Source organism: Chionomys nivalis, chromosome 25 (assembly GCF_950005125.1).
Source record: "Chionomys nivalis chromosome 25, mChiNiv1.1, whole genome shotgun sequence".
NCBI classification, from domain to species: domain Eukaryota; kingdom Metazoa; phylum Chordata; class Mammalia; order Rodentia; family Cricetidae; genus Chionomys; species Chionomys nivalis.
This window is the reverse complement of record NC_080110.1, coordinates 5186019-5213229: the sequence shown is the minus strand read 5'-3', so window position 1 is coordinate 5213229 and position 27211 is coordinate 5186019. Positions and strand designations below refer to the sequence as shown.

The window sequence follows — 27211 nt, the reverse complement described above, 5'->3', positions numbered from 1 at the left end:
AAACCATTAAGGTAATTCAGTTCAGTGAGATTCAACATGTAGATGCACTGGTTATAGTCTGTATATAATAAAGAATATATAAGCCGGGCGGTGGTGGCGCACGCCTTTAATCCCAGCACTTGGGAGGCAGAGGCAGGCGGATCTCTGTGAGTTCGAGACCAGCCTGGTCTACAAGAGCTAGTTCCAGGACAGGCTCCAAAACCACAGAGAAACCCTGTCTCGAAAAACCAAAAAATAAATAAATAAATAAATAAATAAATAAATAATATATATGTAATACGCTATATATATATATAATTTCTATGCTACTGTGTAAAGTGGTAAGTAACATACGTTGGTGAGCATCCTCAAGGATGATGTACCAGCAGAGTATGGCGGGAGAAGCAGCCTCCGCAGAAACCAAGATGTGATTTCTCCACAGTTCTCTGTGCAGCTCCCTCACTAGGCGATAGGCGTGGCGTTTCCCACTCACCGTGGTTTGGATCACTCCCTTACCGTATAATGCTCTTCGGTAGAAGATTTGTACCACACTCCAGCCCATGTCAATAGTCCTCAGGCTTCATCTGGCATCAGAATTATCTGGGGAATTTTAAAGCGTGGATTTCTGGACCCCACCCATATTTCTATTTCCACTTCTCTAAAATAAAAACACTTCATGTCTATCAGAGGGGGATCCTAAGGGCTGCATACATAGCCCTGTGTTCATAAATGATATCTCTTAGTTGGTTTTCATGGAGGATGCTTGTGGAAATAATCTCAGGTGTGTATATGCCTCCTGTTCCCCCCTCTTACCTCACTCTGTTCTAGTTTCTTCTAAAGGAGAGCCTTCTAATTCTAGCGAGCCCTGATTTTATTTGCCAGGCAGCCATTTAGACTCCGTGGAGTCTCCACTCACGTGCCACTGTTTGCATAGCTGTGTGACATGTGCCTCAGGGTCTCTGCCCTCCCCTGATCAGGCTTTTGAACTCTGCACGTGCTGTTCCAGGGTAACTTCTAGAATTCGTCTGATGCTTGCCTAGTGCCATCCTTAGCTGAGCCGTCCTTACCTCCTGCCTGTCTTAGACCATTTCTCTCTCAGCCTCTGTCGTGACAATTGGAAAGCAAATTGTCCTCCATGGCCAAAATGAAATGAAAAGGGCTTGGCTCAAACACAGCCCTGGATGAACTCTCTTCCTTTGTCTCTTGCCTCCTTATCTGTGTGAACGCTCGTGTCTTTCCCAATGCATTACGCAGCTTGGATTTACATATTGTTGCAGAGTAGTCCTTCTGGATACTGCTTTCTTTACTCTCGCCGAGGTAATACCTACTCAGACCTCAAAACTCAGTTCCCGTGACTGAACTTTTTGAGTAGGTCAAAGATGCCTCTTTCCTTCATCCCATTGGTACCCTTTATCCCTGTCACCTCGTCCCATCTCTTCACAGGGATGCTGTCGGAATCCAAGGATAGCAAATGCTGTTCCACGTTTTCAGCATCTAGAACCTAATATGTGGGATGAATGAATTCACGACATACAACTGCGAGAGGAGCAGAGTGGGAAGAAAGGTGTGCGCACGCACGCACGCACGCGCGCACACACATACACACATACATACACACGCACACACAAAACCAAGTCTGGCTAAAATGGCGGACACTGACTTTTGGCTGAAATATTTGTTTAGCCATGGAAGATGGGTGAAAAGACTTAAAGGCTTACATGAGGGCAGAAGGAAACAGAATCTCTAAGTTGGGTGAGACATCAATGTCAGCAAGCCCAGTCCTTCAAGAGACTCTTCCACCTCTGCTGTGTGGTCATCCAGTTCCTATTTGGACACGCTGGGAACAGGGCCATCGTAGTCCATCTGCCAGCTGCTCTGATGCCTGGGAAGTTCTTTAAAATAAGCGTAGTGGTTATTCTTGCATGCTCTCTCGCTCTCATTTCTTGTGCTCTCTTGTTCTTTCTCCCTTCTTCCCCCTACCCATTTTCTCATTTTCTCTTTAGCTTTCCATTTTTAAACCATTGTTCTGCCTCCTAAATAGGCCAAAAAAAAAAAAAAACCCCAAAGTAAATAAAAAAAAAACCCAAAGTAAATAAAATTGTCAAATTTTAGGCAAAGGGTTAGAACATCACAGGTGTTTGAAAAGGAACCCTCCCTACTTCTGAGTGGGAAACCTACAGCTGGAGCTAAAATCAGAAAGGAGACCCAGCAGGTGTACATGTGTGATGAGGAAGGTAGCGACTTTCTTGTAATAATTCTGCCTTCTCAGCTGGGCGGTGATGGCACATCCCTTTAATCCCAGCACTTGGGAGGCAGAGGCAAGAGGATCTCTGAATTTGAAGCCAGTCCTGGTCTACAGAGTGAGTTCCAGGACAGCCAGGGCTGCACAGAGAAACCCTGTCTCAATGGAAAATTCTGTATTATAACTCAGTACGCTGTAGGAGCTTTGGTGTTCTGGAGGCCATTGGAACTGGTGGTGAAGCCACCCAAAGGAAAAGTAAAGCTAGAGAAGCCGACTGGACAGGAGTAGCATAGAAACCATAGCCCTAATCAGAAGGATGTGTGGGATTTTCTGAGAAAGATATCAAGAGTGAAAAGAAGAGACCCAGTGGCAATTTGTCTTCAAAACCTGCATTAAAGGGACCAGAAGAGACAGAAGAGAATGAAAGAACAGTCTGGACACAGAAGGAGAAAGAACAGGTAACATCAGCGCCAGAAACAAGTTTACATACAGGTGTGCATTCTCTAGCTTCTGATGAGTGGCAATGAATGAGAATCTGTATTATAGCACATTTACAAGTTGTCAATGGTGGCCGTAGTAGCCATCTGTGTGGAAATAGCATCCTCAAATACACATCAGGATTACTCAACAAATGTTAAAAAGGCAGGTGGCTGGGTTCATCCTCAGAGTTTCTGATTCAGTAAGTCTAAATTCAATTGATAAATTACATTTCTCTTAAACCCAAAATGGTGCTGGGGAGAGAGCCCTGCTTTTGTTGCTGAATATTTTTGGTTATTTGAGACAGACTCTCACTCTGTCGTCAGACTGGCATGGAAATCACTATGTAGCCCCAGACTAACCTAGAACATGCAGAAATCCTTGTTGTGCAGCCGCCCCAGTTTTGAGATCATAGACACCCAGCACATACTGTGCTAAAGACACGTTATCTTAGCATCATGGATTCACGGGCAATGAGTATTCGCTGCTGTCTTGATAAGAAGTTTGGAAGGAAGAAGGGGAAAGAAAGGAAGGATTAGAACAGGAGTCAACAGGAGGGAGGCAGAGTAGGCTTAAATTATGACCATGTCCTTCAAGTGTGAAGAGGACCCTTTGAGTGAGCATGAGCTTATCTACAACCAGAAAAACGGCTTAATAAACACTAGCCACTAAACTCTGCCATGACAAAAGTTGATGTTCAGCGCAGAAATAATCTTCTTGGCACAACTCTGACCATGGAACACACTGGAAGAATGTGGCAGAAGGAAAGAAAAAGAAGCCCCAGTTACAGTAGTAAACACTGGGTAAGGCGCTCTGGAGATGGTCTTCCTTGCTGCTATACAATGGAGCCAAGGGACTTCCTGAAGCCCAGTGGCTAGTGGCTAATTGAAAAGCCAGCTAAGAAGGAAGTGTGATCCGTATTCCTCTCAGTGACTCACCCCAGGATAGACTAACCCAAGTGCTGAGGAGCATGCGCCCCTCGTAGCTAACTCTGAAATGCAAGTCTAAAGGCACAGCTGCCACTTGCGACATTAATAGCACCCCAAAAAGGAAACATTCGACTTGCAGCCTTCTGAGATTCTCCTGGCATACTGTATGTGGGCATTCAATGTATTGTTTAATTTCATCTACATAAATTGCATCTAATCCCATTAACCCATCAATGGGTTGTCCAACCCAACTCTCTTTTAAGGATAAACATCTGAAGTTGGGGGGGGGGTTGTTTGGTTTTTTTTGTTTGTTTGTTTTCATTTTTCGCGAGAATAAAACACCTTTTCTAAACATCTTTATATCGAAAACTCACCCAGCTCCCATAAACCATCCTCATGTAGCTCAGACTCATGTATTTGTAATAAGTACCGTTTAATACCCGTGCCTGGTCTATTAAACACGGCTTTGATTCTAATCTCTAGGCAGGTTTACAGGCATTATAAATTAACTATTCAATAAATGGGGGAGAGTTTATCATCTCTTCTTTGCCTGATTTTTTTTTCCAGGATAAAATGATCCTGGAAAACAATCTTCGGAAAATATTACAAAGTAGCAAATGTGATTATTGTGGGCAGTTAGAGTTGAAGTCTCCTAACTCTCTATTTCCCTCCACGCCCGCTGTGGGCTTTCTGCATGGGTTTTTCCTTTATTATATACTAGACAGAGGGAATGCTAGGCCCTATGCGTTACAGGCTCTGTTTATTACAGTTATATCAGATGGGCATACTAACAGAATGGGAAGTGGTTTGTAATTTTCCATCCCTACTATTAAAATTGAATGTATGTAAATGTTCTAAGGCCCTTGGATTCATCGCTAAGGTATTTAAGCTATGCTCCAGATAGGAGAGCCATGACCTGAAAGAATGGCATTCGCTTCCAAAGACACCTAATTCCTGTCCAAGGAGATGGGGTGAATGCATGGTGGGACTTGGTTCTGAGAAGAGGAAAGGGAAACCCAAGCCTCGTGTTGCTGCTGGCAGGCCAGGGGAACTTCACTCCCAGCAAACAAGGCCTATGAGCTACCTTTGCTAAGAAAAGCCACCAACAAAAGCTCATCTGTCACTTCTCTCCTTCATATCGTCTCTCTGAATGTACTGGTAGAACATGGGTCTGTAATATGCTGAACATGGGTCCAGAGAAAAGCGAATGTTATTAAAGAAGGTCTGCTTCCCTCCTGCACTTTAAGGCTCAAGGAACATGGTGGGAAGAAGGGGGCCGGAAGAATGTAAGAGCCAGAGGATCCCAGAGTTTGCTGTGAGACTGTCTCCTATTAATGTCAACCATAAAGTCTCACCAACGTGACCACCCAGTCATGAGCCAAACAAGTAGGACACCAATGACCACACTCCACTAGAGGGGGAAAGCCTGGGAGGCCTTGACCCTGCGCAATTAACTAGAGGCAGCTGAAGAATTCTGGGAGCAAGAGAGGCAGTCTTCTCCAGGGAATAACACACCGATTGGTTGTCCAGTGCAAAATAGCCCTGAATATACACATACAAGTAACATTTATGGAACTAACAGATTATGTTTAGGAATGTACATGTATATACATATAGGTATGGGATAACAATTAGTGAAAAAAAGAGGCCGTGAATTTGAAGGAGAGTGGGAAGGGGTTGTGGTCATTTGAATGTAAGTGGCACCCATTAGCTCATAGGGAGTGGCACTATTAGGAGGTGTGGTTTTGTTGGAGTGTGTGTGGCCTTTTTGGAGGAAGTGTGTCACTGTGGAGGTGGGCTTGAGGTCTCATATACGCTCAAGCCATGCCCAGCGTCTCAGACCACTTCCTGTTGCCTGCTGCTCAAGGTGTAGGAATCTCAGCTCCTTCTCCAGCACCATGTCTGCCTGCACGCTGCCATGCTCCCAGCTGCCATGCCCCCTTCCCCCATGATAGTGAACTAAACTTCTGAAACTGTAGGCTGCCACCTCCACTAAACGTTTTCTTTTCTAAGGGTTGCTGTGGTCATGGTGTCTCTTCACAGCAATAGCAGCCCTGACTAAGACAGGAGATATGGGAGGATTTGGAGGGAGGAAAGGGAAGGGGAAAATGTACTCACATCACAGTTTCAAACCTAAAAATTTTGAAAAAGGCCTCGTTCATAAATTTTATCTGATCAAGTTACTAGTGTTGATTTCCACCAGGTATTTAGGGCTCAAAGTAAAAGAAGATTTTCTTCTTGTCCTCCAGAATATGCCTACAGCTACTAAGTTGAGATCATGCATAGAGATAATTTATAAAGACCTTTTACAGGCCAGCATGTCAGAGTAAGGATGGTCCTTTGCATGTGAACCTTTCTCTACCCATCACCACTCCTAAGGATCCCAGGATTTACATGAAGGCTTCCTATGATCCCCCAGGGAAGCCATTCTTTCAGAGCTGGCAGACCTGCCTATTTGTATGTGTTGCTTGTCAGGTGTTTTTCTAGAACCTTCCCTGCCACAAACGCTAGAAAAGCTGAGACTCACCATCCAAAGAAGTTTCTCTAAAAGTAGTTCACCTTGTACTTCAGATATTAACTTGCGTTTAGGCCCCCAGACATGTCCGGGTGGTGATCCATCTTCTCTTTATTGATTTGCCTGTGGAGGCTGTAAGAGGGTGTTTGCTTAGTAAGTAGGATAAACAGAACAAAATGAGCAAAGTGACAATGTATCCAAGAAAAATCAATGCTAAACCAGTAAGCCAAGGTCTTTGCCAAGTCCCCCTCCCCACCTGTCTCCAGGCAGTGGAGACTTTGGGAAGTAAGCCACAGTCCTATTCTAAGAGATGAACGGGGAAAGCTTCTGGCTCTCTCATTTTTCCCCTTTAACACATCACAGTAAATTTCAGCTTTGCCTATTTTGAGATGTTTGTTTGTGGCAACACAGGATTGACGGTCCCTGCATATAGGGAATAATTGGATCCTTTTAATTTATATTGGCACTCTGTACTTCAAAATCCCGTCATCATCATTTTATTTTAGGAACCAGCATTAAGTGAGCATTAAAGGAGCAAGGCACACCTAAGGAATTGTGTAAGCATTACAGCCACGATCTTGGTTAATGTTCACACCATCTTTTTTTTTTTTTATAATTACATTTATGTACAGAAAACTCAGCAGTACATTTAACCCAGTTTAGTGGCGAGTTCTTTGGCCTTTGCCTTTTCCAGCTTGGCAATTCGAGCCACAGATTTAGGACCCAGGACGTTGCCTCCCCAGTGGCAGCGGATCTCATCATATCTGTCGTTGTAATTGGTCCTAATAGCTTCCACCAGCTTGGCCAGAGCACCCTTGTCTTCTGAGTTAACCTGTGTGAAGGCAACAGTGGTGCACATCTTCCTGTGGACCAGCCGTCCCAGCCTGGCCTTTCCCTTGATGATGCAGTAGGGGACCCCCATCTTGCGACACAGGGCAGGCAGGAAGACCACCAGCTCAATGGGGTCTACATCGTGGGCAGTCACCACCAGCTGAGCCTTCTTGTTCTCTACCAAAGTGGTGACTGTATTGACGCCCGCTCGAAGGACAGGTCGTCTCTTAGTTGGGACATCCCCTTTGCCGGCAGCTTTCTTCTCAGCACGGTCCAGCAGCCTCTGCTTCTTTTCCTGCTTGGTCTCTGGCCTGTACTTGTGGGCAAGTTTAAGCAACTGGGTAGCTGTTTGCCGGTCCAGGGCCTGGGTGAACTGGTTAACGGCAGGAGGAACTTTGAGGCGCTTATAGAGGATGGCCCTCTGCCGCTGCAGCCTGATGTAGCGGGGCCATTTGAGGAAGCATGTGAGATCTCTCTTGGGCTGGATGTCCTGCCCAATGCCGAAGTTCTTAGGCCTCTTCTCAAACAAAGGATTCACCACCTTCTTCGCCTCCTGCTTCTTCACGACGGTGGGGGCCGGGGCCACCTTCTTCCCCTTGGCCTTCTTTCCCTTGGGCATCTTGCCGGGCTGGAGGAGAGAGGTCACACCGTCTTAAGTGACACACACATCATCTCAGGGAGGTTTAGTCCCTCACACCGGGAAGCTCACTGAGTTAGCAGACTAAGCCACTGGACTATGAATCGGCTTCTAGCTGACTCTTTTTTTTTTTTTTTTTTTTTTTTAAGTTTTTCGAGACAGGGTTTCTCTGTGGTTTTGGAGCCTGTCCTGGAACTAGCTCTTGTAGACCAGGCTGGTCTCGAACTCACAGAGATTCACCTGCCTCTGCCTCCCAAGTGCTGGGATTAAAGGCGTGTGCCACCACCGCCCGGCCTTCTAGCTGACTCTTAACTCATCCCTGTATGTGGAAGATTTTTATATGCGTTGCAGCAAAGAAAGTTCTTTAGTACATTCATTTACAATGCTATACCCACGATATTACTGTCTAACCCCCGAGCCCCCACAAGCATAGTATTATTAGCATAAAGAACACATAATTGGTGACCATTCGGAGATGGCAGCACTGAAGCCTGATGTGGATGAACATCTAAGGAAGAACTCACTGGTACACAGAAGCAGACTGGAGAGTTCCACCACAAGCCTCGAGCTTTCCCGCCCCTGGCCTTCATCTTCTTTCTCCTTTGCCTGTCTGAAGTCTGAAACTGGCAGTTTGGGGACAAAAGTGTTTGTGAGAGCATCCTAGGAGAGCTCACATTCACTGCGTCCTGGCAACGGAGACATGGTCTCTTCTCCCTGCCTGGGAAGTGGGAACACACTTGTGGAGTGAACCTTATTACCTTGGGAGCTTGGCCTCTGGGGCAGGTCAGACTAACACTGTGTTTAAGAGCTGTGTCCATATAACACATCAGCACAAACTCTGCTGCACAGACCAACATAAAATTAGTAACCTATATAAGTTTAATAGTTGAGCTTGTCCACTGAATTCTTTGCTCAAGGTCTTCACTGGCCACAATCAAGGTAGAGTTGAGTCTTGGCTCTTACCTGGACTCCCAGGAAGGTAATCTGCATCCAGGCTTCTTTAGGTTGCTGGCACAGCCACTTTATACCATAGGAGGGTTGAAATCAACATCCTTGCCGGCTGTTGGGGGAAGTCATTCTTGACCTCTATAAGTAAGACCTAGCCCTTCTTGTCCTCAAAGGCAGCCACGTGAGTCCCCTGTTCCTTTGCTCTCACATCTCCCCATCTGCTCTCTCTTGCCTCTACCCAGAGGCAGCTCTCTAACCTTTTAACTTGTGCTATGGTTAATTGATTCCCGTCTGATTCATCCAGAATGTTCTTCCCTAAGTCCTACCGCTATGCTTCTAACTTCCGAAGCTCTCGCGCCACAGAGCATAACAAACAAGCTCCTCCTGGCATTCGAGCGAGAGCACCTTTGGGAGCAGTTCTGCCAAGCAGGACAAATCACACAAGCCACTGGCCTCGTTTGAGTGTAGGTGTCGTCGTCTGTCATTGTGAGAAGCACAGATCGTGGAGTAGGTCTTCTAGAACCTGGGCACTCCGGGCTTCTGTGCAGGCTCCCCACGGAAAGCCCAACACCCCTAAACCCAGCAAGCGTCTCAGCTTTATCAAAACCTTCATTTGAATCTTTTCCTTCCACTGTAGGGTTTTGCTCTGTTTGTCTGCTTTTGTTTTATAAGACAGGGTCTCAGGTAGCCCAGGCTGGCCTTGAACTCCTGATCTTCCTGCTTCTGTCTCCCAAGTATTTGGATTACAGCTTTATAGTGTTGTTAAAACCCGGTTCTTTTGCTTCCTTTCATTGTCCCAGTAGTCTTGTGTGCTCCTTTAGAAATCACCAGTGCTTGCTGTGTGTCTGAAAACTTCTCCAAAGCTTCTTCACATACATCTTCATTTATGAAATTCCTGACCACCCTGAGGGTCAAAAGGATGATGATGATGATGATGATGATGATGATGATGATGACGATGATGATGATGATGACGATGATGCCTGCTATTGCTATTACCCTGTTTTATAACTCTTGTCTCAGGAAGATTGGCCACATTGCCGATAGGACAGCAGAGACAGGATTTAGGCATGATGATAAACAAGGAGCAGCTTCACCTTCTCTGCCAAGACAATCTCCCTTCTCTTCCTTTTACCCTTCATTTTTCAATTAATTAATCATTTTTATTGCCCCACTGGGCTCTCTACATTGTGGTGACACAGCTGGCTGCTGGGAGCTGCCACTTCATTCCCGTTGAGTATTTATGTGTGGTTTCCCGTACGGCTTCATTTGTTTCCATTTGTGCAGAGAGCTGCTACCCAGCTGGCCTGAATTCCTACTCACTCCACAGATTCTGCAGAGGGCAACCTGATTAGTACTGCAAGCTGGAGGTGGGTGACAGGTAAAAGCTCTGTTACAAAAAACCTCCCAGCCAATGTCTTCTTCCTTGAATGAATTATAAGGCAATCAGATGAGAGAAAGCCAAGAACCATGGGGCAGGCAACCAGCTTCATGGAGGAAGTCAAATTTGTGAGTCCTGTTAAGGAAGTCCCTGAGCTTACACTGGTGAACTTAGGAGGTTCCTAGTGTACAGTTCAAAAGGAAAATGTTGAGAGGCAAACATTTGAAAAAAAAAAAAAAAAGCAAAACTGTGATACCTTATCAGTTCTTTTTTAAAGTCAAAATTAATGTTAAATTTTTGTTAGCATTTAAACTGTTGGATTTTTATTAGGGTATTTTTATGTGTATATGCCATTATATTTTGTTCTTGTTCCTAGATCTATTTTTAAACTTATTATGCTTTTCCTCATTTGTGTTTTTGGCAAGTCCATTATTGATATAGAAAAAACTATTCTTTGCTATTCGTTGATAATTTTTTTATTGTGTGACTGTGCTGAAAGTGTGTGCCCACTCTAATAATTTTCTGGTGGTGTCTTTAGAGCCTGTGAAGTGCAGGGTCTTGCCACCTGCAGTTAAGGACACATTGACTTCCTCTCCTATTTGTGTCCCTTTTGTTTCTTTCTCTTTTCTCACGGTCCTCGCTGAGGCACAGCACTGCATGGGAGCAGCGAGCACAGACACCTCGCGCTTGGCTTTAAAGGAAATGCTTCCTGTTTTTCCAGAGGACGTGGGTGTGCAGTTGCCCCACGCAGCCTTTATTTTGCTGAGCTATGTTCCTTCTGTTCCTGCTTTCCCCGGGGCCTTGTCCTCAAGAGATGTGGGACCTTGTCAAAGGCTTTCTTTGCGTCCACTTGGATGATTTGTAATTTCTGTCCCTAAGTCTAATTAGCCATTGTATTACAGTTATTGATTTGCATGTGTGGAATTAACCTTGCCTCTGGAATGAAACCATCTTGGCCATGGTATATTACCTTCTTAATGTGTTCTTGAATTTGGTTTGCAAGTATTTTATTGAGAACATTTGCATCTCAGTTCATCAGAGAAGTTGGGCTGTAGTTTTCTTCTTTGGTTGTCACTTACTGGTTTGGGCATCATAGTGACACTGCTTTCAGTATGCCTGCCTCTCTGTTCCGAAGCAGTTGGAGAATCATTAGTATTAGTGGCTCCTTAAAGTTTTTGTGAATCAGCAATAAATTTATCCAGTACTGGGCTTTTCTTTATGGGTGGACTTTTTATTAATGCTAAAATCTCATTCTTAGTGTGGGTGTTTATAGCTTCTTGGTTTAACTTTGGAAGGTCATATTCATATGTTATGACAATTTATCCATTGCTACTAGATCTTTTGGTTTTAGAATTTAAGTCTCCAAGCTGCTTCCTAGCGTTTCTCTGAACTTCATCTCACTCTTGTATAGCATTATTTTTCCATCCATGACTTTATTATTTTGCTCTTTCCTCTCTTTCTTTTGGTTAGGGGATTATCTTATGTCTTTTCAAAGGACTAAATTTTGTTTGATTACTTCTATGTATGATTACTGAGGGTTCCATTTTATTAATTTTTGCACTGATCTTTGGTTTTTTGTTTGTTTTGCTACCTGGTGCTTAGAATTTGGCTTGTTTCTGTTTTTCTAAGACCTCGGGGTGCATTATGGGTTCTTTATCAGACCTTTCTGGTTAAATTCAAAGTTAGCATTCATGGCTACAGATCTTCTTAGAACTACCTTAGCTGTATTCAGGAGGGTCTGATAAATGAGGCATCATTTTAATTTGATTCTAGGAAGTTTTAAATCTCATCCATGATATCTCAGTGACTCACTGGTTATTAAGATTGTATTCCACCATCTCCAGGTATCTGAGTAGTTTCTGAGTGTCCCTACTCCACTATAATCTGAAAATATAGGGAAAAAAAAACCATTTGATTCTGTTGTATTTGTTAGTTTAAAAATAGTTTCCTAGAATGAAGTCTATTTTAGAGAGAGTGCCTTCGGCTGCTAAAAGGACCTTTATTCTGTATCTTTTGGCGAGAGTGCTGAAAATCTCTGTTGAGTCTGTTTTGACTGATGCAGTTGAAGTCAGAAGTTTCTGTGGCCTTTCAGTTTGGGGGCCCTATCTGAAGGAAGTATAATACGGCACTGTCCACTGTTGCTGTTCCGTTGTGTCCCTACCTCTCTGACCTTTCATGTTCAGTAGTGCTTGTTTGATGAAACTGGAAGCCCTCATGTTTTCTATATACATAAATTCCCCCACCCCTCTCTCTGTGTATGTATGTATATGTGTGTTTCTCTCTTTATTAATATGCAGGGGCTTTATTTCTTCTGATACATTTGCTTTGAAGTCTACTTTCTCATGTATTGGAGTATCAAGGCCAGCTAATTTGGGGTTTCCATATTCCTGATGGAGTGACTTTTATTCTTTGATGTCAACTCTGGGAATATCTTTGCCAGTGAGGTACTTTACTGGAGACAATAAATTGCCGGATCTTATTTCTTTATCAGATTAACAAATCTTTCCCCCCTCTTTGTTGGTAGTTGAAGTTATTGTTGAGATGTGTTTTTCAACTCCAGTAACTTGGTTGGTTGTTTTCTGGTTGGTTGGATTATTTGTTCTTGTCTTTCTCCCTTGGGTATACATTAGGCACAGCTGGTTTACTGAGTTGAGGAATTCTCATCTTTTACTGCAGTAGTTCTTAGCCTTCCTAATTCTGACTCCCCAACCATAAAATTATTCTGGTTGCTAATTCATAACCGTAATTTGCTGTTGCTATGAATTGTAATGTGAATATGTGTGTTTGTATTTTCTGATGGTCTTAGGTCACCCCTGTGAAAGGGTCATTTGACCCCATAGGTTGAGAACCACTGTTTTGAGGGAACCTCAATGCCTTGCTTCTTCAAAGGATGGATAGTACCAAGTTTGCTCTCTGCTTGACTTGATACATCCATTGTCTCCTGCCCTCAGATACCAGCACTACTGCGTATTCTGGCCGTCAGACTCACTTAGGGCTTTAAGTTCACAAGATTGTAGAGGCTAAAAAGTCTTATGACCTAGGAAATCTCATGGTCCAAGTAAAAAGACCCTGGATCACCAGTATTGGAGGCAGAAGATAAACACAAGCTCCAAGAGGGCAAATTTACCCACCATTCGCCTTCTGCTTTTATCCAGGATCTCAGCAGTTTTAAGGATGTGTACTAGTGAAGGCCAAAGTCTTGTCTCACTCTGCCATGCCCCGTTCTGGAAACGTGCTCAGAGCCATAACTAAAGGAACATTTTTGCCAGTCATCTGGACACCCTTTGGCCCAGTCCAAGTTAACAGCACGAACTACCCCATTCACTTCAAATGATAAAGTTGTTATACAGATATTTTAATTGGAAAAATAAATCCTGCCCGAATGCTGTGTTTTCAGCTAACAGACATAGAAAGCATTAATGTATTTTCTTCTTTAAGGAACTCTGTTTCTTCTGTATCCCTCACATTTAAGCCCCTTTGTCAGCAAATGCAGGGATCCCTAAAATCAAGAGTCAAGTCTGGCTAATTTGGACTTAATAATCATCTTTTGGGGTCTCTTCTGAGTGTGTAAAGTGCAAATAGCACCTATGCATCCTACCTCCACCAGATGCCATTTGGCATATGTACCTGCTCAACCAGAGAAAGCATTCTGTCATGTCAATACTGAGGTAGCATATATGTTTTGAAGTCTGGTGTGGTTTCTAGTTCTTTGCAGAGCCAAGCAATTTCTATTAACTGGCCAGTGGGAAGCTAGAGGTGTTCAACAGTCCAAATGACTGAGCACAATGCCAGTTTGGAAAATGCCTTTTATAAACCACAATACATCATTATCCTTTTTTTTTTCCACTTGGCATTTTTGTGCACAGCGGCCAGCGTGACACCTGTGTGCCCTGATACCCCAGGGCCAAAGCTGTGAACTTTGAAAAGCATGGTGAAAGCTAGAGAACCAGAGAAGGTGTGACTGGAAGAGAGCCAAAATCATGACCTCATCTTCCCTGTACCCAGTCAGGGTGTACTATTGCCCCAGCCCCAAGTTAACCACAGCTAAAACGCTTCTCTGACCTCGCCTTTCCCAGACACAAATTGCATTGCTAGCCTCTACAAAATGTAACATTGCAGGCTTAAAGAACTTTCCACTTCCTTTCCAGAACCTTCCAAACTCGTGACCAGCTCATCATTCCTTAACATGTGGGTGAATATGTAATTCAAATCTGTTCAAAGATAGTGATATGGAGGCCCCTTAAGAGACTGTGAAAGAATATCAGGTCCCCAGCTCTTTTCTCTCCATCCGGAAAAATGAGGCCGTTCTGGGTGTAGGGAGAATCCCTGGAGGGTATGGAGCTGTCTTTATGGCTCCCTGGAGATTCCCTCCTGTGTTTCAGGCTGATGCTGACATGCTGTACTCTCTGGTCTTGCCTTCCATGTACCACAGGATCGATAAACAAATAAGCAGGTTTCGGAGATGGTTACCAAAGAAGCCCATGAGGCTGGACAAGGAGACGCTGCCAGACCTGGAGGACAGTGACTGCTACACTGCCCCTTTCAGCCAGCAAAGGATCCATCAGTGAGTGTTCCGCGGTAAAGCCTGCATCCTTCTAAGATCCTACGGCACGGTATAGTCGTCCCGCGGGGAGGAACCATGGAGAGCCCCTTACTCCCGAGTCTTTTCTTCATGCTCCTATTATATCAATCACAGCGGGCTGTTTCAACAATCCTCCCATCCCAGGTGGCTTAAAGTCACCCAGTGTACTTTCCTGTGGGCGTTTGGTGACTGATCCCCCCGCCCGTGGTGATACAGAGGCTCAGGTTTGTTCTGTCTGCGGCTCTGTCAGTTCCCGGTGCGCAGAGCCCAGACAGAGGAAGTGGATCGTGCCTTCCATAAGGAACGAATGTGTAGTTTGTTTGCTTGCTTTTATCACAGTCTGCTGCCTGGTCCTCCTTCCCTTCGGTAGGTTCAGCCAGTTCCCGCAGGAAGAGCTACGTGCCCTGGCAGCCTTCCTGGCAACTCACCCATCAGTCTCATGACGGTAATTTGCCACTTTAGGCGCATGCGCAGGAAGAAAAAGTTGGCTGAGTGGCTTAGCCTGGAAAGACTTGCAGAAGTGAATAAGGATTTACTCTGAACTTCCTAAGAGGACAGGGAATGATGGGAGGAGGCAGGATAGAGGATGCATACCAAAGACCATACTACTGGGGGAAAAACAGCCTCCCAAAGAGAGCATTGATCAGGTCAACCCAGCCTACATCGAGACAGACTCAGGAATCCCTGGCCACCCCTGGTCACAGCCTGGTGACAACTTCAGTAAAAGTAACTTGCCAGAGGGATGGAAAGGGGTGACAGATTGTTTTAAAAATAGGTTGCCAATTCTGATTTTTTTTTTCTAAAAAAAAAAAAAAAGTGTAAACCAAAGGGCAGTTGTCAAGAAGGTGCAAGGAATGCAAGGTGAGCGCTCATGTTTTATCAACAGAAAAATCAATTAAACTCTGGGAGCAAAGGAGAGAAGAAAAACGATGCATAGATGGTCTGCGTTGAAATGTGTTGTGCCGAGGAAGATCGATATAGTACAAGCAAAGCCACGGCAAAGCCTGCGAAACAGGCAAGCCCTGCATGCTCACGGTCTGATTGATGCAGCCTCGTTACTTGGACATATAAAACATGAAGTTCGCAGCCCAAGAGGCCTCCATGGAAATTAGCGATCAGATGATACTTAATATTAATCCAAAGATGAGAATCTCTGGGTATTTTCCCAAGATAGAGAAGAAAGCTAACCTGTTTCAAATTTAAATCCTGGAAGGCCTTTTTAGAACAGTAATTGATGTCTCAATCCTTCACACGTGGAGACTGGTTTTCCGTCACATTCTGCCTTTGCTTCTTAGATGAACAGAGGCTTGCCTTGCACAGTGTAGGAAGAGCTCAAAGTTTGGGGATAATGGATACATACATGGGTAGGTGGGCGAATGGATGGATAGATGAGCCGATGGAAGGATTGAGGGATGGATGGATGGATGGATGGATGGATGGATGGATGGATGGATGGATGGATGGATCAATAAGTAGATGGGGGGTAATCAGTGAAGTATATGGAACACTTTGCTGAAAGTTTTAGGTTATTTAAAGGAATATAGCACAATGGAATGAACTGTGTGCCCCCACCATCTCCTCGCCTGTTGTGTCCCTGATAGCCTTACTGTAGGACAATGCTGGTCATCGCCTCTCTCCAACTTAGATGCATGTAGATACCAACCAGTATTCCTAGAGATCATAAATGAGAATAACATTTTGATTAGCATTTTAAAATACGGAACAATTAAAGTGTGATAATATATGGGGATGGTGGGGTTCCACTGTCTCCCACATTTGAGAAGCCTTTCAACACACTTGCAGATCAGTTCAGTGAATGGACAATGTGTCCAGCAGCCCCTAGTTCAATGTCTGAGCCTCTCCAGGCGTTATCTGAGCATAAGCCAAGTAACACCACCTTGACTCTAGCATGGTAATAAATGCTATGTTTTAAATAACCGCAACTAGTCCAAAAGATGCACATCAAAGGGGAATGGAGGTGCTCCAGAGTTTGGAAGGATGTTGGTAAGTGATGAAGGCTGACTACTAATAAAGTGGTTCGCATGGATATAGACTTGGCCAGCTAGGTAGAGAAGGCAGCACATCCTGAGGATAAGAGAGTGTTGTGGCAAAGGGCACAGACGTTGAGCTGAGTAGAGAGCTTGTGAAACCGCAAGTAGTTTTCTGTAAAGACTTCTGTGAATACAGTTGCAGGGTGTGCAGGGAGCCTAGCATTGCTGTGCAGAAACGGAGACCAGCTTGTAAAAGATGAGACCTGAGGCAAAAAAGGAGAGGGGAAGCCGGAATAAACACGCATAATTACCAGAGTTCGGGGGAACCGCGAGAGCAGAGGCATTTATGTCATAGCAGCGGAACATGAAAAATTAAACGAGGCCCCGGATATCACGGGTGATGGGAATCTCTTTCCGTTTGAAAACTGGTGTGCCACTTGGGTGCCGTCCCTTGGATTGGTGTGTAGAAGTAGACGTGAAGAATGCCGGCTGCCAAGTTGGAAGCCATTACTGATATAATTAGAAAGCAAAACCCCCTAAAGATGTTTTGAGGATGATATTAATGGGCTTAATTTAATCAGAAGTAGCTGTTTAATGAGCGCTGGGAGCTGTGACATGATATCCCGGCTCTCCATGCGTACCAAGGGGTCACGTGATGTGTTGACTTTGCAGAAGTTTCTCATGCTTGTGCTGGAGTGAAGTGGGATGGTGGGAATCATGGATCATGAATGTGGGGGTTAAAATAGAACTGGAAGTTTAATAGACCGTGATCAAAATGGGAAAGTGCCTTAAAAACACACAGTAACTCCGACATCTGTCTTCCATACCTGTGCTTTAGCCGTGCTGAGCTCCAAACGCTCATAACGCCTACAGAGCCATGCTGAGCTCTGACCTCCTTAAGTCACCTTGTCCTTTTCTTCCCCCTCCTACACTGGTTCATCCTTCCACCTCGAATAACCTTTCCCTGAGACTCCCATCTTTCAGGATCTACCAAAGACATTGCTCCCAGAAATCATTCCACAGTGTCCAACCCTACCCGTCATTCCAAGTATTGTGAAAACTTCCACGTCTTGGTAATGTTTTTTTCTTTTCCTTTTAATATGGTATTTTTTCTTCTAACATGGTATGTTTTCATTTCTTTTTCTTGACTTACAAGTCCCACCATTGTCAAATCCCATAGCAAGTGCTTACTGTGATTTGTTCGGAGGGAAAAAATAAACGAATATATAAAACTGATACTAGATTGTGTGAGCAGAGAACAGATGCTTGGAGTGAGCAGAACGCATGCTCGCCCCAGACAGGATTCAAGGTCTTTTCTCCACACGGGCTGCAATGTCATTCCCCGGGTCAGCACACGGCTCTGATGCTAACTCAGGGGTGGGCAGCCGATATCATGTTTACTGTAGACTACAGTGATATTTTATTTATGTTTTAATAAATAAAGCTTGCCTAAAAACCAGAAGTTAAAACTAGAGGCCAGGCAGTGTTGTTACTCAACTTTAATCCCAGGATTTGGGAGACAGAGGCAGATTGATCTCTGTGAGTTCAAGGCCAGCCTGGGGGAAGGAGGGGGGATGGAGGAGGGAGGAGAGAACTGTGGTTGTAATGTAAAATGAAATTTAAAAAGAAATTAAAACAGAAAACAAACAGGTGTCTAAGGGATAATAATATAATGGAATATAATATAATGATAAAACAAAAGCCAAAGCATTGGACTCAGATAATATTCACATAAGCACACACACACCATAGTTGTCTTTCTGCCTACATGATCTCCCCATTACAGTCCCTCCATCCACCCACAACTAATTATTCTATTTCCCTTTCCTAACGAGATCTATCTGTTTCCACGGGTCCTTCGCTCTATCCCTAACCTCTGTGGTTCTACAGATTGTAGCTTGGTTATCATTGACTTAACAGCCAATATTCACATAAGTACACACATACCATAGTCGTCTTTCTGGGTCTGGGTTACCTCACTCAGGATGGTTTTTTTCTTGTCCCATCTATGTGCCTGTGAATTTTATGATGTCATTTTTAATGTTGAGTAATATTCCATTGTGTAAATGTACCACATCTTCTTTATCAATCTTTCTGTCAAGGGACATCTAGGTTTTTCTAATAACTGCCTATGAATAAAACAGCAATGAACATGGTTGAAAAAGTATCTCTGTGGTAGCATGAAGTGTCTTTTGGGCATGCCCAGTAGTGGTATAACTGAATTTGAGGTAGACCAATTTCCATCTTTCTGAGGAACCACCACACTGATTTTCATAGAAGTTGATGTTTGCACTCCTACCAGCAATGGAGGAGTGCTCCCCTTACTCCACGTCCTTGCCAATATGAGCTGTCATTTGTTTTATTGATCTGAGCCATTCTGACTTATAAGATGAAATCTCTAAGTAATTTTGATTTACATTTCCCTGATGGCTAAGGATGCTGAACATTTCAAGTGTTTCTCAGTCACTTGAGTTTATTCTTGTGAGAATTCTCTGTTTAGCTCTATACCTCATTTTAATTGGGTTACTTCTTTTCTTATTGCATGGTTTTCTGAGTTCTTTATTTTGGATATTAGCTGTCTATTAGATGTGTAGTTAGTAAAAATCTTTCCCTCGTGATGATCAAAAGTCTCTCCACACCTTGCTAAGTTTTCCTTTGGCGGTGATGGCAGAGTGGCACAAAATCGGACGACTCCCCGCTGCCCTGAGAATCACTGCACGTCTGCCTTTCCTGCCAGACAACCTCCAGGTCTGATCCATTAGTGCCACCGAAATCTGATGACTGCTGTAGACAAGTCCATTTAAGCATTAATTTATTCCTCTTCACCTCATTCCTCGGGATGTTACTCTGCTTAAGTATCACGCTGCCCTTTATTCTTCAAATGGCATTAGCCGAAGCATCCTCGAGACAATCGCTTTCTAAGGTCAGTACCCGTAATAAAGATTTTCTATGGGTGCTGGATATAAAAAAAAAAAAGGAAATAGGGGAAGAGTCGTGCTACTTTTTATATGCATAAATCTTCCAAGAAATGGATCTATTTTGAATCGCCTTTCTAAAAGTATTCTAAATCCCACATAGGAATATTTTCCAGTTTTTCTTTGTTTTTATCATCATCCGCATTTATGGCTTTCTTTAGATTGCACCCTCCTAGAGCTTAGATTTTAGCTAGTGGCCATCAGCTACAGATTATAAACCAGTGTCAGTTGGGTGTGATTTCGCAATGCCCGGAAGCAGGTTTAAATGTCACATCTTAGAAGTGGGGACTAATACTGGCCTCTGATAGGGGACTGTTCTCTGATAGAGGACTGATACTGGCCTCTGATATTCAGAGGCCTGGGACACTGCTATCCACCTTCTAATGCACGAGATGAACATCTTCTCAAAGCATTATCCAGCTGTGCAAGCTGTTGGATATCCACGTAGGACCATCACCTTCAAAGACGACAGCAGTACATTTCCTTATTCAAGCAATTACTGTCGAGGATAAGGGTGGTCCAGAGAGCATCCTGCCTTAAGGCCCCTTCCTCTCTCTTGAAAGCATTACATCATTCTCAAGGTTTTGTTATCACATCTCCTCTGTCATTTGTCCACGTTTTCCATTTCTGGGCATCCTTGGGATTACATCCTGGAAATTTCAGAGAAATATCCCTACCTTAGTCTATTTTATGTTGTATTAACAAGGTACCTGAGTCTGGAAGCTGTGTGAAGAAAATAGACACGTTTATCTCAAAAGTCTAGAAATCCAAGGTCATGGCCCTGGTATTTGGCTTACAGTTGAGGGTGTTTTAGCGAATAGAGTAACGTCACATAGAGAGACGTCACATGGTCGTAGAGAAAATATAAGTTCATGGAAAGAGGGCGGGTTTGCTCTTTTGTAACAACCTACTCTTGTGGGAACCGCCCCACTCCTACATCTCAAGATCCCCTCTGAAAGGTCCTGACACTTTATGACATCATGACATCAGTTGTCAAAACTCATTTAAACTATAGCATTTTCCATCTTCATGTCAGCTGATGCATGGCCTCCATCCTATCTGCAATATAATTCTTCTTTGCCATACAGATTGATACGTTGAAAAATTCTAGAGATTAGAACGCAGACGTATTTGGGGTACCACTGTCTTGCCTTGTGTAGCCATGTAAATTTTCCAGGCTCCAATATTCCAAGGTTTGGGGACAGAGGATAAGCTTAGTGGCAGCAAGCGTGGGACTGTAGGCCAGGGGTGTGTTGAGGATCCTTGGAAGACTTTCTGACTTGAACTGGAAGAGAATTCCTTCAAACTAAGTTTGTCCCCAGTATTCCAGAAACACTCATACATATTAGTACCACATTGCAATTTGTCTCCTAAATCTTCACAGCTTAGATAGCTGAAGATATTGATTGCTAAAGCATATACTTTTCTACTGTAATTTTCCTTTTAGGGCATTTGGAGTTTTTCTGTTGTTTTCATCGATCTGAAGCCTTTGGGGAATCCCTTAGGCAATGAGATACAAGATTGATTTCAGTAGGATTAATGTTCTCTCAGTGCCCCAGTGACACAGAGCCGACTCAGGACACCTGTCTGACTGCGGTTCTTTGCTGGCTTTAGCATCCTCGATATGCAGGCTGTAGAGATTACTCTGCAGCGTCACGGGAGACATAGCCGTGTTCTCAGAAGTTTTAAGTTGAGACCACAGTGAAATTAGCTGCAAAGCCTGAGGTTTGGGCCTCAGAAGATCATGTGTTTCCTTTCAAATAGAGTCTAATGGCATAAAACTTAAGTTTAAGGATCAAATATATTACCTAATCATATGGGGAACGCAAAGCGTGGTTGTCTGGGGGCTCCAAAGACAGGTGAATTATCCTAATATTTGAGAAACCATCTTTTATAATGCATCTGGAAACAACATGTTTATATTTGTATGTGCATATTAAACAGGGCGTGAGAGAGATGAGAGAAAAAAGGAGGGGCAGTGGAGGAAGGGGAGAGAGAGGAAGAGGGTAAGAGGGAGAGGAGGGTAAGCGGAGGAGAGAGATTCTTACTGTGTAGCTCTAGCTGACCTAGAACTCACTGTGTAGATGAACATGGCTTAAACTGATTCTGCCTCCCAAGTGCTGAGATTAAAGGTGTGGGCCACCATACCTGGCCACCTTTTTAAAAAAAAAAAAAATTTAATGTCATCTACTTTTCAACTCAATCATTGAAGAATGACTTTCAATGTGATTCGCATGCCAGATATAATAATGCAGAAATGTATGTATTTATAGGCATATTCTCATACAGTACACATTCTTGGTTCAGAGCCAGGCTCCCCAGTCATTTGGATGGAGCTCCAGGCACCGACTCTGTATATTACAACGTGTTGTTATGAACCTCAATATAATAACATGAAAACCCATAATACAGGCAGTGCAGGTACTGCTCAGAAAATGCTGCCCTTGGCAACAGTGTCAACCGAATTCCATATGTAAAAAGTAACAATGTGAACTGTACATAGATACTTATCTGTAGCCCAGTTGGACAGGAAAGATAGATCTGAAGTGTTCACAGTTCAAGGTCTTTCCTCCCTCCCTTTCTCCTCTCTTCCTTAGTGTTCTCTCCCTTCCTCCCCTGCCTTTCTCCCTCCCCCCCTTTGTCTCTTCTACTATTCAGAATGCCATACACATCCCAGTTCTTCAGAACACCAGCCAAGGCTAAAAGTCCTATAATTACCAACAGCTTTCCAACTTTTGGCTCAACTGAGAGATGTTCCTTTTTTTTTAAGTAAGTGACTCTTTAAAATACTTACTGAATTAATAAATGGTTTGCTAACCTCTTCCTGCCATGACGTGGTGATGTTTACATACAGAGCAGAGGACCTCGTGCGCTCCTCGTTAACCAGAAAACATGTTAGAACGCACCATAGGAAATGATGCATCCTTACACTCATTCTAATGTTTGAAAACAGTTCTCAAAGTTTGGGAGTTAGCAGAGCTCATCCTCAATTGTGTCATGTTAGAATGTTATACACATAGGTGAATTAGATCTTAAATTTGACTGCTGGTGTTTCCTGAGACCTGCCCAAGCATAGGCCATGTTACTTTTTTTTTTGTGCCTTTTTTGTTGTTGTTGTTGTTTTTGAAAACATTTTATTAAAAGAAAAACATTCACAGGGCCTGATCTCAAAATAGCAGGTCGATCGGGAGCTTTTTGAATGGTGATGGTCAATCTTCCTTATCAAAGTAACAAATAGAAATCTCTTAATAAAGTTACTGTATTGCCATTGAGAAATACAGGGTGTATACAAGTTCACCGTATGCAGGGTCTCCTGATCCTCGAGTATCCTTACGACATACCCATTTTTTTTTCTTGTCCTCATTTGAAAGATAAGGATTTAGAGCAGTGGTTCTCAACCTGTGGGTCATGACCCCAACAGGTGTCACATATCAGATATTTCAATTCATAACAGTAGCAAAATTATAGTTGTGAAGTAGTGAAGAAAGAATTTATGGTCAGGGGGTCACTACAAAGTGAGGACCTGTATTAAAGGGCCCCAGCATTAAGAAGGCTGAGAACACTGATTTACAGATTGAGTTTCTAAGTTCGAATAGTGCTTAGCACAAATGTGCTTGTTTTTATCATTTATCAAGAAAGTAGATATTATTATATTCCATCTTGATGTCATCTTCACACTCTGACTGTTATAACACAGCTGTGTTTCTTAGGAGTTAAAAAAAAAACACCAGAAGCTCTGAATGTTTTTGAAAAATATTAGAATCTGGTATACATGCTTGTGAGCTCATAAAAAATAAGTTGTGTTTATCCAGGAAGCATAATCTCCACTAAGCCCTCTTCAGGTAGAGCCGCAGCCTCCGTCTGCCTCATGCTCAATAAAACACTGAGCTCTAAAAAGAGTGCTTCCTTGCAAGGATTTGTATGGTGTATTGGAGTGGATGCCTTAGTTTTCTGAACAATTCTCATCTTAGGATGATGTCTCTAGGAATTATACAACTAAAAAGGATTCATTCTTTCCTTCTCTCCCTCTCTCACTCATTCCCTCCCCGTCACCCTTTACATAAAATTAAACTGATTTAGATCTATGATGTAAAGACTGAAATGGTCCTCCAAGATTCTTTAATTCTCTTGCAAGCAAATTTGGCAAAGGGTTTGTCAGCTTTCATCATTTCAGAATAAACCCCGCATTTTGATGACCCTTTGTGCTGTTCTTTTGCGTTTCTTCCATTTCTCCCTGTTCTGCTCTTTTTTTATTTCCTTTTAGTATTGGGGAGTTTGATTTTTTTAAGACATTAATGCATCATTAAGGTATTTGAGGTCTCCCTGCTTTTACTACAGACACGTAGCTGTAAGCATCCTCTTAACACCACTTTCATTGTGCCCCATGGGTTCTGGTATGCTGCATTTTGATTTTAGTTTAATTCTAAGAATTCTTAATGCTCCTCTGTTATTTCTTCAACAACTTTACATTTATTTGGGAATTTATTTTTATTTGGTTTTGTGTTGTTTATGTAATTATTTTGGGTCTTCTAACTGTTCGTTTCTAGGTTTTTTTCCCATTATGACCTGATAAGATGCAAAAATCACTTCAGTTTTCTGTGGTTCTTTTAAAAGACAGGATCAAAATATTTTAGTTTTACTTTATTTTATTTGTATGAGTATTTTGCATATATATATATAATATATGTATAATATACGTGTGTGTGTGTGTGTGTATGTATCTACACCACATGAGTGCCTGGAGCCCGTAGTGGTCAGAAAAGGACATTTGGTAACCTAGAATTTGAGGTACAGATGGTTGTTAGCTACCACATAGATGCTGGGAACAGAACCTGGGTCCTCTGCAAAAGCAACAATTGCTCCACTGATTTATCTCTCCAGTCCCTATGTGTGCTTCTAAAGACTTGCTTTGTGGCTTATATATGACGTATTTTGAGGAAAGTTCCACGGTTTGATGGGAAAAAAAAATACATATTCTTTAGCTATTGAAAGTGTGCCCTGTTGGTGTTTGCTGGGTCCATTTGGCTTCTGTGAATAGTTGGTTTTAAAGCTCTCCCTGCTGGTAGGAGCAGGCTACTGAAGTCACCCATGATTGCTGCCTTAGACCAATTGCTCCGTTTATATTTCACGGTGTTTGTTTCATAAAAGTGCACTCTGCAATATTCAGATCATAAATGTTTATGATTGATACATTTCCTTGAGAAACTGTTCCCTCCTGCAATATATAAAATCTTATTTGTCTCGTCTGACTAATTTTGACTTTAAAAGTTCATTTTGTTGGATATAAATATAGCCACTCCTGTTTGCTTTCAGGATTGCTGAAATAGTATTGTGAGCCCTTTTATGCTCGGTGTGTATGTGTTTTGCTGATGAGATGAGTTCCTTGCAAGCAGGAATTGTTGGATGCTGGTTCAATCCAGTCAGATTGAATTATTTGAAGAACCGAGACTATTTACACTCAGGGTTACTGTTGTAAGTTGTATACACATGCCTGTCATTTTGTTGCGCTTTCTCTCCCGGGTGCTTTGTATGATCTATATGCCTTGCTTCCTCCTTTATTTAACATAGAGACTTGATGATTTTCTGAATTATAATTTGAATCCTTCCTATTTCTCCTCTGCTTACTTATACTCTGAATGAGATCGTTCCTTTTCCCTTCTTGCCTTACTAGGGATTGACCCCAAGGCCTCCTGTGTGTTTGAGGAGTGCACTACACTGAACTGAAGTCCCAAACATTCTAGTGAGATTTCACCATTCCCTACCCCCACACTCTCTTTTTCTTGCTTCCTCTTCCAGGTGCACATTTCCTGTGGGCGTGGTCCACTGTTCTGTCCGTTTATGCCCTCTTGGCATGTCTTTCTTTCTCCATCGGTTGTGGAGGATAATTTTCCTGACACTGATATAGTCTGTAACCTAAGTTGGCACTTTTTTTGTCCCAGTAATTGAAATACATCATCCCACTCCCTAAGGCCAGTGCCGTTACTGTTTCTACCGAGACATCTTACGTTATCCGGATGGGGTTGCCTTCATACGCACACGGGAGCTTCTCTTGTGCAACTTTTTGTGTTCTTTCATGATTTGGTGCTTCTGGAACTCACCGTAGATCATGAAGAAGTTCTTTTCTGTAACGTCTATTTGGGGCTCTGAATAGACCCCGGTACCCAGAGGCTATGTCTTCCCTAAGATCTGAAAAATATTTCTACTTTTTTTTTAATTGAATAGGCTTTTTTATGTTCATAACCTATAAATTGGGTTCCTCGTTTAATCCTATTTTTATAGGTTTGATCCTTAGTAGTGTCCCAGAGGTCTTGTATATTTTATTCTTTTTTCCTCAGTTTTTGTTTATAAACGATAAGACATTAACCTTGGTCTTCAGGTTCTAATACTATTCTGTTTTCTTCTGGACTGCTGATGGGGCTTTCGACTGAGTTTTGACTCAATTAACTTTTCGCTTTCCAGAATAAGTTTAGTTCCCTTCCTGTCCTAATTACTTACATTTGAATCTTCCCCGAGTGCCCACTTAGTCACGTGTGCGTATGCTATGATTGTATTTTCGCAGATCTGGGAGAAGACAGGAATGGAGTGCAAGTACTTAATTTCCCATCTTTAGTGAGAAAGCTCGCGAGCAGATTTTTTAATCCACATTTGACTCTTGGTAAAGATGATATCGTGAAGCTCAATTAGAAGAGACTATTGGAATATTTTAAACCCTACTATTCCAGGGGCTTATCACACTAATCCTTAGAGGAGACTTGGAAATCTTTACCTGTCTGAAGTTTGACTATTATATATTTGATATGCTAATCCCCTCATTCTTTTTCTCTTAGCAAGCACACTTAAGATAAAACATTAAGCTTTTGCACTCCAGTTGCCTAAAGCCCAGAAAACTCTCAAAATAGGCCTTGTCACATAAAAAATTAGTTGGTTACTTTGTTCCTACTTAGCTTCCCATTAATTTGAGGACATAATTTAAGTGACAGTTAACTGTATCACCTTTGCTTCTTTCCGTTAAAATCGAAATCTCTATTTAAAAGTCTAGTACATGAGCAAAAAATCAGGACCACGAGGGATGCACCCACCCACTGTGACAGTGGAACTGATTTATTGGGAGCCCACCAAGGCCAGCTGGTCTGGGACTGAATAAGCATGGGTTGATTCCGGACTCTCTGAGCATGGCGGTCAATGAAGACTGATGAGAAGCCAAGGACAATGGCACTAGGTTTTGATCCTAATACATGAACTGGCTTTGTGGGAGCTTAGCCTGTTTGGACGCTCACCTTTCTGGACGTAGATAGAAGGACCTTGGTCTTCCCGCAGGACAGGGAATTTAGACTGCTCTTCAGTATCGAGAGGGAGGGGGAATGGAGTGGGGGGAGGAGAAGAGGAGTGGGGTAGGGGGAGGGAAGTGGGGGGAGGGGCAATATTTGGGAGGAGGGGAGGGAAATGGGAAACGGGGAGCAGGTGGAAATTTTAATTAAAAAAGAATAAAAAAAAAAGAAAAAGGAGAAAAAAAAAAAAAAAAGAAAGTTTCCTGGGATATTTATTTTTTAAGAGATTACCCTTTACTTTTTTGCATTATGAAGTGATGTAACTTCAACCACCAGGAAAGGCCCATAACGTTTGGCTATTGCTCCAAAACAATCCACTGCAGAACTCACTGGCTTTCAATAACTGTCTCCCTATTTGCGGTTATGCTGGACTTAACTGGGAGAGTCTTCTGCTGG

General features: G+C 42.9%; 2 protein-coding genes across 9 annotated transcripts in view; one reads left to right on the top strand and one right to left on the bottom strand.

Moving 5' to 3' along the window:
* Positions 1-27211, top strand: part of Ano4 (anoctamin 4) — a 308453-nt gene that overhangs the window by 207502 nt on the left and 73740 nt on the right. For all 8 annotated transcript variants that reach the window (XM_057757919.1, XM_057757924.1, XM_057757922.1 and 5 more), the window contains one exon: positions 14372-14503. In XM_057757919.1, the coding sequence (XP_057613902.1) occupies positions 14372-14503 (132 nt within the window). The remainder of the gene's footprint in view (positions 1-14371; positions 14504-27211) is intronic.
* LOC130866457 (60S ribosomal protein L7a-like) lies at positions 6778-7598 on the bottom strand. The gene has a single exon (XM_057757926.1). The coding sequence runs from the start codon at positions 7590-7592 to the stop codon at positions 6792-6794; it is 801 nt and encodes a 266-aa protein (XP_057613909.1). The 5' UTR covers positions 7593-7598; the 3' UTR covers positions 6778-6791.